Here is a 13,866-nt window from a genome sequence, read left to right on the forward strand (position 1 = left end):
TTTTTGTTGACCTTTGTCCATGGAAGGTCCCTGCAAAATTTCATTGAAATTGGTTCAGGGGTTTTGGAGAAGAAGTCGAAAATGTAAATTGTTTACGGACGCACGACGGACGACGACGGACAAAGGCGATCGCAATAGGTCACTTGAGACTTTGTCTCAGGTGACCTAAAAATGGTTAACAGGGGTATGATGACTATCAAGAGTATATTCCATATTCTGATGTTGGATTAAACAGGTTTTACTGTACTATTAATCAGACATGGCCTTCAGTTTTCGCTGGATCTATATAGCTATAGATAATATTTGTCTTTTAAATTATCTGTCAGTCCCAGGCATGATTTGACAAACTATCAGCTGTTACTTATAACTTGCTTACATTACAGCTGTTGTTTCATTAAGTCAACAGAAAAATGTCTTATAATCTGAAGAAAAAACACAATTTCCGACAAAATTATCTATCATTGTTTTCCAAGATGACTTTGGTACTGAAGCCTCAGAAGCAAGGATGTTTCTCACCACAGAAAGTCTGTATGTGAACAGCATTACCTGGGTCATCATCAGCTTCACAACACTAACAATGGTTTAACAGTATCATTACTTAATGGGGACATACAATTGAATTCCAAATTTTTTTTCGCTTCCAGGTTTTTAACAATATCCTGAAGATTAGTTTGGTTAGTAAGACATCTTCTACCAAAATGGCACCATCAGTTGAAACAAAAAATCACCATGTCACAGATCATTATCTGCTGACGAAGCAATAAGTGCAATCTTTTCGAATGATATACCGTTCTATTAATGGGGAGTTCATTAGGATAGAGACATCAATGTAGCTACCGCAGCTGGAAAAGGGTCAATATATGAGATCAGCGAGTTGTTTCAGAAAAATGTGAATAAATAAAAAGCACCCCATTAGTCATTTACTTGTGCCCACCTCTCTTCTTAGGTTTAATAAGTTAACAGGCACATGAACATGAAGAACTCAATTAAGTCTTGCTTTTTTTTCTAGTAAAACCAAAAGTACTGTATCTTGATACTAAGAAGAATCTTTAAATCCATCCATATTCAATAATTAATTATTATCCTGTTCCTTTTCATTTCAAGTAGACTTCAGACAACTAGATTTATTCACACCATTGTGGAGTCTGAATGTGAACAGCAAATTCCTTTAAATCATCACAAGTCTTTTCGTTAAAGGCAAGAATTTAAACCTCAAAACACTTTACAGGCTTGTCATTACATTTTCAATAATTAGATAATATTCTATTCCTTTTCATTTCAAGTAGACTTCAGACAACTAGATTTATTCACACCATTGTAGAGTCTGAATGTGAACAGCAAATTCCTTTAAATCATCACAAGTCTTTTCGTTAAAGGCAAGAATTTAAACCTCAAAACACTTCACAGGCTTGTCATTACATTTTAAATAATTAGATAATATTCGATTCCTTTTCATTTCAAGTAGACTTCAGACAACTTGATTTATTCACACCATTGTGGGGTCTGAATGTGAACAGCAAATTCCTTTTAATCATCACAAGTCTTTTTGCTAAAGGCAAGAATTTAAACCTCAAACCACTTTACAGGCTTGTCATTACATTTTGTATAAAGAGAGACTGTTTCATATTATCATATCCTTTTATATTAGTGTACACGCTAATTAAGACAAAAGACAATATCAGACAGCAGGAAAATCACTTGAAATTATACCAGAGTTACACCTTTTTCACTGCTTTCTCCCAAATACATATCAGATGGTTCAACTAACGGTTACTAAAATAATCTGAGTAACTAAATTTTTGATAATAACAGAAATATCTGAATGGGTGATTTTTTTTTATTTCTAGATTAAGTTTTTGTGGCAAGACTTCAGTTGCAAAGGTAATTTTTCACCATTTTGGGATCTGAATGTGAACAGCAAATTCCTCTCAATCATCACAAGTCTTTGTTGGTTTAAAAGTTAAGATACCAGTAGCTTCATAAATGTAATACATTTTTTCACTTGTATTCAGTTGATCAATCATTCTTAAAACTTCCATTTAGTCTAATGCTTGACAATACATGAGTAACCGTCTTCCAATTTTTCAGTTTCTTTGAAAACATTCATATACATTTCTAAAAAATCTTTTGTGTGAAATTTGCATCAATGAAGTTTGTCATTGTTTATTTTAATTCATTCAAAATGGTACACGTGTATGAGCAGTATACAAATTTTCTAAAAAAAAATCTAGTCAATATCCCACAAAATGTTTTGGAAAGTTTCTGTTGTTGTATATTTAGGATGAAGCTAATATTAGACCTCAGATTACTGGAAGATCACACAATGACCAGTCTGAATGTGAACAGCATACTCCAATCATTACTGATCTTAGTTTTCACCAGTATTACATGTACAAACAAAAACCGCTTGGTTTGGAAAGTAGGCTCAGAGCTGTGTAAAGTGACATTAACCATTTATGACTTAGTGTTGTCTCATATTTACAATCAATTGAAGGTAAAATAAAAATATACCTCTACGTCGAAAAGTGTCCGCCAAATCGATGGCATACAAAACATTTTAAAATACCCTAGCCCAGGTTGTGAAATTTCAAGAATCATCAGAGAAATTGTAGCTGTTTAGCCAACATCGGAGGTTGTAGGCCCATGAGTTCAGATATACACAGCTATAGTTCCAGTAAACAAGACTTAAACATATTGGTGACCCAATGCTCACTGCCTGCCATCTTACCTAACTGAGTGCATACTATTTCCTGATTTTTTCTGTCATTCTTCTTGTCCAAAAGGAATTGTACAGATCCCTGCAATAAAACCAGATGTGAAAATGTATGTAATTTTACATGCATGCATGGAAAATATGTATGATATTTGTTCATAAAATAAATACATTCCCTACGTTTCACTTCAGATTCTAAATAGTCTCTTTTTCCAGAAAATGTATTTTATCGTACTGAAACATATCCACATTGAATCATAAATAAATTCTATCTATCGGTATTGCAGATAAAGGCCAACAGAATTTTCCAACAGAAGGCAACAGAACTTAACTTTAGAGGAGGGATTTGTGAATACACCATCCCCCACCCATTTTGTTTTGTTTTATGAAATAATGTTGCTCATATATGTCAATGAAATTGATGATATACAGAAAGATTCATGTAAAACATTGGACCATGATGTACCTCTACACCAAGTAAGATATCAGGAATCGGTCAAATATGACCTGGAAATCGGTATTTCAATATATTGAGTAATCAAATTCAAGCACAAAGATTTGATGTAAAAGATATACTCCGGAAACATGTTCACGTGCGCACAGGCATTTACCTCCCATTTCATGAAGCAGAAGTATGTCAAAAACCAAACCTTTTAATGATACCCATATACAAACAGATTTAAAACATCAATACATTTCCTGAAAAGTACTGCATAGTCTAAAGGAGTTTCATTTTCGGGAAAAGTGTTTCTTCATAAACATCTGTATCCAGATTTAATCATAAACTCCATGATCAATAAAGGCTAATAAAATTGTAAAATGTGGTGTTGTTGCAATTAATCAATTTACTTGATACTCCAACTATGTCTAATCCATCATGACTTCCATGATTGATGATGATTTGACTACAATATGAAAGCTTTCAAGCTAAGAGCTATAAATGTGATTTGCAGAGACCTGATAACTGATTATACCATACATTTCATTTAAAGAACTATTACTGTTTATGACTAGGTATTTACAACACTTCCATCACATTTTATCCATTGTAGTGAACGCCTCTTGATTTATTTCTCTTTCATTCCATGATCAATCAGTGATCAACCATCGATCATTTGAGAAACAGTGATGAATGATCATTAATTTTGAAGCGATCCCAAACACCAGTAAAACAAGTTTTATCATTTTTAATATTCTCATCATTGTTCACTCAGATTTATCAAACATCTTAGAAACACATCCCTGTTGTCAGCAACAACGAACAGCATAATTTATGTAGGTAGGTAAATAGTTTAATTTCTGATCATTCTATAAAAATTACAGCAGAACACATGTTCTGATATTGGCACTGCTTGACTAGAAATATCACATATTACCTTGTACAGTAAGGATTAAAATCAAGGATAGGCAGGGTTAATGCTAATTTTGGAGGAGTTTCATTATCCGGAAAAGTGTTTCATCATAAACATCTGTCTCGAGATATAATCATAAACTCCAAAGACGAACAAAAATCAACAAATACAGTTTCAAAGGCATACAAATAATGTATCAGTGTTGGGTAATTTTGATTGCCTTTCAAATTATCTTTTATCATCTTTATGTTAAATATAAAAAGTTGCACAGAATAATAGTAAAAGTGCAATAAAAATCAACCCACCCCTTTGTATTATTGACTTATATTTTATCTCTAGATTGTCTGGCTGATGGTTACCTTTTCCTTACCATCTTACCATATCATTACATAGTTAACTTTGAATCTGCACATAGGCATTCATGGAAGTATGCATCAAATTTTTCTTCATTTTATGATAGCTAGAGACAACACCTAAAACTGAGCTGATGTCCTGATAATAAAGCGCTTCTTCAGTAAAAGTATAAAAACTTTTCTTAAATCACCAAAATATGGAAAGCAGATATGCAGATAATAACACTGTTTGTTTAAGAAATTAATATAAATGTTAAGGCAAATTTTCAAAACTCAACATTAAAATCTCCTATTTCCCTAAAATCACTTAAATCTCTCCATCTGAGGTCTACTCCCTCCCGAAATTAGGACTACTCCCTGCAAGAAAGGACTACTCCCTCATGAATATTTGTAGGCGGAGCTTATTAAAATTTCAACCAATGAAAACATTAGTAGGCGGGGCCTTCTTCGTGATGCAGGAGGCGTCACATTTTCAGAACCAAACAGTGAAAATGGCCGCTGATGAAGGCCATTTTGATAATCTTACTGAAGAGGAATTACAGCAGATTTTGGATGCTAAATGTAGCTTTAAATACAAACGCTGTTATAGAGACTGCAGTGAATTTACTTCAAACTTATTACATTCTATAAGTGTATAATAGAGTTATTTTACGCTGAGTAACTAAAGTAGAAGTATGTTCTGAACAGTTGTGTTTCAGTGTTACCTTGACAGCTTTAGGGATCTGATCAACATACTGGGGTTTAGTGACGGCTTTTAAGTCATCCTCTAAAATCTTGGTGAAGTAGTTTTGGAGTTCTGATCCTCTAAAGTAATTGAGAATCTCTGTCCAGTCTGGAGGGTCCTGTAACAAAGGGAGATAACTTATGTGATGACAGTTGGGATGCAACATACAGTTACAAAGTGATCATTTCAATGCTTTTATTCAAATGAACTTAAAAAGAAAAATCCAAATGGATCCTGACTTAAACATAATCTATCTTGAGTATAAATTATCTCCTTTTATCCCTGATACTTCTATTTCAGCTCTTCACTTCTTTCATATCTATTAAACAAATTTTACTCATTAAATTGACATCCAATGCTTAAGACATGTTCGGATGTCAACTCCTGTTTATTTGTTGATCAGGAATTTTACTTTCTCAAGAAAAGGAACATAAATGTTCTGTACAACAGAAACTGAAATGAAAATAAAGAAAAATAATAGCACTTCTGAAAAATTGAATTTTCCAGATTGTCATGGTATGGCTAGTGAGGTTCCAAGCAAACCTGAAACAGCATACTTGAATAATCTATTATCCCTATGCAATAATCAACACAATCATTTTCTCTTCAACAGTTGTTTTATGCAGCCACATTTATGAAATTTGTTGTCTGAAACAAGTTGAGTATCTAATGACTTGCATTGAATTTTCCAAGGTTTGGTTTCTGTTTTCCAGCTAGAATCTTCAGTGCTGTTGACTTGCCAATACCATTGGTTCCCACCAACCCTAGCACTTCTCCTGGTCTTGGTGTTGGTAGTCTGAAAAATAGTTCCTTGTTTAGTCCAGGGAACTAAAATAGTTTTCAAGAGTGTTGCAGTGGTGGGGGTGGGGGCAATACACATTCAATACTACTATGTCATATGCATTTTAAACATATTGGAGAATGAGACTATTACATTATGTGTTACTCTGCCCTCCAAACATACACAAGAATAGCAAGTTTGGTGAATATACGCGTAGGTGAAATGGCAAGGTAATTATACTGAGAAAAGAATTTAAGTTTAAGCAATCAACCAAAGTCAGGGTGAACAAGAATAGAGAAGATGTTTGATGAACATAGATGAAATAGCAAGGAAGTTATGCTAGAAACAAAATGTTGACAACCAGCCAGACAGTCAACACTATACCATGATCTATCCCATCATTGATTGGCATATAAGGCGAGCACAATAGTAGGAAATGTAATCAAGGATGAAATAAACAGTTATCTGTAGCTACATATAATGTAGAAATTGAGTTAGCCCAGCTGCTGTTGGTTTACCTGTGAAGTTTGAAGGAGTTTGCACTGTATCTGTGAGTGGTGTCCCTCTCCAAGTTACTGGGAAGATTAATGATGGTAATGGCTTCAAATGGACATTTCTGGAAAAGTACATAATTGTAACATATTTAGAATGTTTTACAAATATCTAAATACACTGTAGTTCTGATTTACACAAGATTTAGTTAACAGGAATTATTTTTATAATTTTCTTTGATGGCATGAAACTTACTGCAATGTCAAACCAGAGTCATAGAAGCAGAAAATATATTGAAAATGCTAAACAAACTTCAGGGTCGGCACAAAAATATAGGAAAAATAGTGTTAGCATTTATAAACATTTTTTTGTTTGTTTGGTCTGACATTAATACAGATCTAGCTATGCATGGTAGTCCTTATATTAGGAAGTCAAATGATGTATAAAAAGTTACCTTGGCACAAATACCACAACCAATGCACAGTTCTTCTGAAATGAACGCTAGCTTATCTACTGGGGTTACTTCTATACACAGCTTCCCTGTAAACAAAATGTCCAAGATATAACTGCAGCTTGAACTTGGTTGGTATACTTCCTTTGATTAGGTATCGCAGTTTGTAAGATAGACAGTTTAAGGATCTGCCTGGGGTCTAGGGTTCCAAATCCAGGTTAATGAACCTGTTGTATTTTACACCCCAGAACACACGCATATACTTGTGAATCAACATTGGTAATAAATAATAAAATTTGTGGGAGATTATATAATTACTTAAGGTAGTAGGCAAAGGCCAAAACTGTACTACACGTATGGACTGTATTCATGAATTAATAATAACATTTTTTTTATAACAATATAGTATGTCACTGGAGAAAGCTCAGTATCTGGCAATTGTGTACCAATCTCTGCTTATCTTCATGACAACATTCTCCTAGGATTTACAATAAAATAAATCATTTAAAACAGACCAGAATGAAATATAATTAATGTTAATATTATCAGTTTAATAAATAGTCAATAACACTCAATAAATACTCATATAATTTCAAAAGATTGAAATGATTTAGTAAAAGATGTATGCTAATGTCCTTGTATAAAACAGAACTCAATGCCAAATCTGAATTTCATACAGTGCAGAGTACCAGCTATACCTACCCATCCTAACTACAGGGCAGGCCTTTTTGCACTCCTGGCGACATTTTTTTGGCTTGCATTTATCAGTGCTGACAATAGCAATACGAGTAAGTCTGTCCGAGGATGAACCCCCCCGTGACATGATGCTGGTTGAAAAGCTGTTGAAAAATAAACACAAATTTCTTGAAAAACATATATGTGTATACATTAGGGCTGCAATAGTTAGAAATAATGCAAGTTGGATAACCAGGCATGCACGCTTAACCAAACCGAAACCTGGATTTTTTTTTGTGCCATGAAATACAGCCACCAATGGCCCTTTATTTTGATAAAAATATGATTACTTAATTCACTAAATGCATTATCAATGATAACTCAAAACCTGTTTCGTAGTTTTACTTTACACTCGTGTGTTGTCAATGCTATGCACACGTATTTCTGCGCATCACTTATGGTCGGAACACAGACGATAGCTGCCGTTAAATGATAAGTTACATTGTTCAGCAGAATGTTAGTTGATATTATGTCATTCAAAATGTATCTCAATGGTATGGCAAGTATACTGATCTGATATAGGGTTTTTGGAAAGGGCCCCTGAGCAGGAATTGGGGAAAATATCATCGGCATTTGCCAAAAATTGGGAAATATCATCAGTGTTCCCACATGCACAGGTTCGAGAAAATATCATAAATTTTGATAAATAAAACCTACAATGTGATCTGAAAAAGTTTTCCTCTAGCTGTTTCTTACATTGAACTGTATAGCAATAAATAAACACATCAATTTTCAGTTTTATTACTGTTAATGATGTATTTTGAATGCTCTTTCATGACATGGGCAGTTATACTTTGAACATTGCACATATAACTCGAAACTTGTATAAATATGCTCTTTTTTTTTTTTATCTAATTGGGAAAATAAAGACTGAAATTGGGAAAATACAGGGCCATTTTTCAGTTGGGAATGGGTCCCTGTACCGAACCCTATAAACACCTGGCAAAAATCCTGGATCATGAGTGTTTTCAATGTCTGTCAAACAGTCAGGAGCGACATTTCTGACCGGGAAAAACAATTAATATTGACCTACATTTTGGAACGTTTTTCGGGAATATAGATTTGCTAACCGTATAGTACTTGTAACCAAATTGAACCCATGTACTCGGTTACCCATTCCAGCCCTAGTATACATACGTGTATATCAATTTTATATAGTATACTAAATTTTACAAGAGTCCTGTCAAATGAATGAACATTTATTTATTTACTATATTTAGGGTTAATAATCGGAAACATTTATTGAAGTGTTTTGTTGGTCAAGGTAATTGTAAAAAAATATTTAATTATTTAAACAATTTACCATAAAATACAAAATTCGACTTGCAGAATCTGAAGCAAATGATAATTTGACATGTTGTCAGATTTATGTATAAAAAAAAAGAAAATTCTTTCAATGTCAATATATTTTGAGATACATGTATCAATATACATATTGTCGTTTCCTGGAAATTTAGGCTTCAGTTCCGAGATATTCAATATTTTTATTATACGTTACAGTAAGCATTTACCAAAAAGTTGTTAGATACATCAGTCATCATACTTTAAAAAATCCAACACTTCGACTTTCTGTACCCAGCACTTGATATGCTTTTTTATATTCTTTGTCGATAAATATTAACTAAACATATGCAGAGTCAGAAAATACCTGTTATGTCAGTTTTAAAACCCAACAATTACCATATGTTCATTATTTATAAAATACGACCGAAACCGGTGAAATATAATTTATAAACTTATTATAAAACATATCTGTAATATTGATATCGACTCAGGATAAGTCGATACCACATTTAAAGTCATCCGTTAAAATCCGAATACTCGAGTATAAAGCTTCTATTTCTGGCCTTAATCTTCACCAAGCCAGTCTACACGTAATCCGACTGTGGAGATCATTTGACATACGAAAAAGATATAAAATATAGCTTTGCTTATTATTTAGGGAAGTAGAAAAGAATGTTAATCAACTGTTTGAACACACAACCTACCAGATCTCAAATATTCAATTTAGTTTACTGGTCTGATTTGTATACGTCCTACGTAGTTTTGCTTTCCCACCGTCGTGGCTGGATTGGTGGGAAAAAATGGCCGCCTCCAGAAGGAAGCATGCTGCTGGCGTAATATTTGGTCTAGGTATCGGAGACGCTTACCTAACATTTTATTGCACTTCGACAGGAAATTAAGTATCAAATATTATGTGTTTTATCTGAAAATATGAATATTGTGATAACTTTTGATTAATCTAAGTACCAAAAGGCAAATTTATTGGATTAAATTAGCATATCTAAAGTTCTTTTTCAAACACACAAAAGACGCTGATGAATATCGGAAACACAACAAGGTCAGATAACTCTGCTTTGAAAGACTATTGCAGCAGCAATAGAAATCACTCTGGCCAGAGACGTATGCTTTATATATGTCTCTGCTCAGGCTATTTTACATCTTTATTGCAATTATTGAATTCTTGAAAAATAAGATTGTAGAAATATTTCTATATTTAAATCTGACGAATGTCTTGTCAGGAAAAGATCAATGGTAACTCAGCCTTTAATAGTTTGAACAGAGACGTCTGCTTTGAAGTAGAACTTTACTAGATTATAGGACAGATACACAGATTTTCGTTTGACTTCAGTGTAGGACTTACACAATGCTCTGCTGTCAGCTCAATATGGTTTGAACAAATTTTGACAAGATCATGGATATACAATAAATTATATTTGTGGTTATTTGAAAAAACATTAGAATAGTTACAGTTTTCACAAAATTAATTTGATAATTAATTATTTAACTAGGGTGGATACTGATATTGTTTTTCCATAATTATAGAGTATCGGTTGGTTTCTCCAGTGATGATCTAGGCAAGACTCCAAAGATCTAATAGTTCTTGATGACTTAATCTCAGGTGACAGGCTTTTTCCAGATGTCAAAAGTTCTGTGACAAAATGAATTCTTTCTCGTGTTTAGACGTATTCTATCCTTAAATAGTTCATATACTCATGACCCAAATGTCATTTTTTGTGACATGAACTAAGACACTTCGGGATCATAATTCCATGTCATGATTTTGAAAAGTTCTATCATGTCTCCTCTGTAACGTCTGCAATATATAGGTCAACTACTGTATATCTTTTTTCGTTCGCGGTACGGAAGTTCCTTACCATCTTTTAAGTTGTACATGAAATTAATGCTATCGTTTTTCCCATCATCATGGCTTTGCCCGGATGGAAGTGGAGTAGCCACTTGTTAATTTATTCTATGTCTGGGCCTTTAGCAAATCTTCATGTAGAGCCTCGCAGTCCTGATTATTCGACATTGCCCGGTAAAATATCGTATTGTCAGCGAAAAGGCATATTCTTGTTTCTATGCTTATCATTTCCGGTTGGTTGTTATTATAAAGCATAAATAGGATTAGTCCTAGAACAGATCCATGTGGAATGCCACTGCTTACATCTTTCCGAACTGACGTATCTCCATTGACCGTTATTCGTTGTTTCCAGTTGTGAAGCAAAGCATTGATCTACCTGGTAGTATGTCCCGTCAATCCATACATACTCATTTTATGGACGAGTCTGCGATGAGGGGCTTTATCAAAAGCCTTCATGAAACAGCAATAAAGCACATCAACACATTTTCCCTCGTCAATAACTTCTATCCACTCATCAATCACTTGTATAAGGTGTAGTACGGTGGATCTTCCTTCGTCAAGACTTTACATCCACTCATCAATCACTTGTATAAGGTGTAGTACGATGGATCTTCCCTCGTCAAGACTTTACATCAATTCTTCAATCACTTGTATAAGGTGTAGTACGGTGGATCTTCCTTCGTCAAGACTTTACATCCACTCATCAATCACTTGTTTAAGGTGTAGTACGGTGGATCTTCCTTCGTCAAGACTTTACATCCACTCGTCAATCACTTGTATAAGGTGTAGTACGATGGATCTTCCCTCGTCAAGACTTTACATCCATTCATCAATCACTTGTATAAGGTGTAGTACGGTGGATCTTCCCTCGTCAAGACTTTACATCCATTCATCAATCACTTGTATAAGGTGTAGTACGGTGGATCTTCCCTCGTCAAGACTTTACATCCATTCATCAATCACTTGTATAAGGTGTAGTACGGTGGATCTTCCCTCGTCAAGACTTTACATCCATTCATCAATCACTTGTATAAGGTGTAGTACGGTGGATCTTCCCTCGTCAAGACTTTACATCCATTCATCAATCACTTGTATAAGGTGTAGTACGGTGGATCTTCCCTCGTCAAGACTTTACATCCATTCATCAATCACTTGTATAAGGTGTAGTACGGTGGATCTTCCCTCGTCAAGACTTTACATCCATTCATCAATCACTTGTATAAGGTGTAGTACGGTGGATCTTCCCTCGTCAAGACTTTACATCCATTCATCAATCACTTGTATAAGGTGTAGTACGGTGGATCTTCCCTCGTCAAGACTTTACATCCATTCATCAATCACTTGTATAAGGTGTAGTACGGTGGATCTTCCCTCGTCAAGACTTTACATCCATTCATCAATCACTTGTATAAGGTGTAGTACGGTGGATCTTCCCTCGTCAAGACTTTACATCCATTCATCAATCACTTGTATAAGGTGTAGTACGGTGGATCTTCCCTCGTCAAGACTTTACATCCATTCATCAATCACTTGTATAAGGTGTAGTACGGTGGATCTTCCCTCGTCAAGACTTTACATCCATTCATCAATCACTTGTATAAGGTGTAGTACGGTGGATCTTCCCTCGTCAAGACTTTACATCCATTCATCAATCACTTGTATAAGGTGTAGTACGGTGGATCTTCCCTCGTCAAGACTTTACATCCATTCATCAATCACTTGTATAAGGTGTAGTACGGTGGATCTTCCCTCGTCAAGACTTTACATCCATTCATCAATCACTTGTATAAGGTGTAGTACGGTGGATCTTCCCTCGTCAAGACTTTACATCCATTCATCAATCACTTGTATAAGGTGTAGTACGGTGGATCTTCCCTCGTCAAGACTTTACATCCATTCATCAATCACTTGTATAAGGTGTAGTACGGTGGATCTTCCCTCGTCAAGACTTTACATCCATTCATCAATCACTTGTATAAGGTGTAGTACGGTGGATCTTCCCTCGTCAAGACTTTACATCCATTCATCAATCACTTGTATAAGGTGTAGTACGGTGGATCTTCCCTCGTCAAGACTTTACATCCATTCATCAATCACTTGTATAAGGTGTAGTACGGTGGATCTTCCCTCGTCAAGACTTTACATCCATTCATCAATCACTTGTATAAGGTGTAGTACGGTGGATCTTCCCTCGTCAAGACTTTACATCCATTCATCAATCACTTGTATAAGGTGTAGTACGGTGGATCTTCCCTCGTCAAGACTTTACATCCATTCATCAATCACTTGTATAAGGTGTAGTACGGTGGATCTTCCCTCGTCAAGACTTTACATCCATTCATCAATCACTTGTATAAGGTGTAGTACGGTGGATCTTCCCTCGTCAAGACTTTACATCCATTCATCAATCACTTGTATAAGGTGTAGTGCGGCGGATCTTCCCTCGTCAAGACTTTACATCCACTCATCAATCACTTGTATAAGGTGTAGTGCGGTGGATCTTCCTTGGATGAATCCAAATTGTTTATTACTGAAGAGTTTGTTATTTTGCATTGTTTCCAATACTTTACAGCAAATACATGTTAGGCTTATAGGTCTATAGTTGCTTGCTGATTTGCGGTCTCCTTTGTATTATTTGTTTGCCCTCGGGTACTGACCCTGGTGTTATATATATATTATGATTGATAACAGTTGGCTTGTGACGGAACTTTTAATATACGCAGGTGAATATTATCTGGGCCTGAGGATTTCGACGTTTAAAGCTTCTTCGGGGTTTTAAAAACAGTACGTAATACGGTCCACACTGGGCATGTCATCCTCCGATTCTTTTGTAAAACCAGGACCTCTGCCTTTTCTTTGTCACTTTTTGAGACTTGGTCCTCGTGACTAGTGTACAAGTCCGATACATTAGTTCTTGTTTTGGTTTTAGACTGAACATAATTCCAAGTTTTTTTGTGGATTCGATTTCCCTTCTTGGGCGATTTTCTTTTTGTGTGCATTTGTTGCTTTCCTGTATAATCTCCTTCAGACCTGGTTGCGTACCTGGCAATAATCCTGGTACGTTTCATCGCTGATTGTTTTTCGAAATCTTGTCCATAGACGCTGTTTCCGATTAATTTT

General features: G+C 35.0%; 1 protein-coding gene across 1 annotated transcript in view; it reads right to left on the minus strand.

Moving 5' to 3' along the window:
- The window catches only part of LOC110457634 (ATP-binding cassette sub-family E member 1-like), a 19,743-nt gene extending 10,036 nt beyond the window's left edge, over positions 1–9,707 (minus strand). The window contains exons 1-7 of the mRNA XM_021508986.1: positions 9,590–9,707; positions 7,569–7,705; positions 6,870–6,955; positions 6,442–6,539; positions 5,821–5,938; positions 5,123–5,260; positions 2,729–2,798 (exon numbers count right to left, since the gene is read on the minus strand). Of these exons, the coding sequence (XP_021364661.1) occupies positions 2,729–2,798; positions 5,123–5,260; positions 5,821–5,938; positions 6,442–6,539; positions 6,870–6,955; positions 7,569–7,689 (631 nt within the window). The 5' untranslated portion in view covers positions 7,690–7,705; positions 9,590–9,707. The remainder of the gene's footprint in view (positions 1–2,728; positions 2,799–5,122; positions 5,261–5,820; positions 5,939–6,441; positions 6,540–6,869; positions 6,956–7,568; positions 7,706–9,589) is intronic.
- Positions 9,708–13,866: the final 4,159 nt, after the last annotated feature.

The sequence above is a fragment of the Mizuhopecten yessoensis genome, unplaced genomic scaffold, assembly GCF_002113885.1.
Source record: "Mizuhopecten yessoensis strain PY_sf001 unplaced genomic scaffold, ASM211388v2 scaffold9285, whole genome shotgun sequence".
In the NCBI taxonomy this organism is placed as follows: domain Eukaryota; kingdom Metazoa; phylum Mollusca; class Bivalvia; order Pectinida; family Pectinidae; genus Mizuhopecten; species Mizuhopecten yessoensis.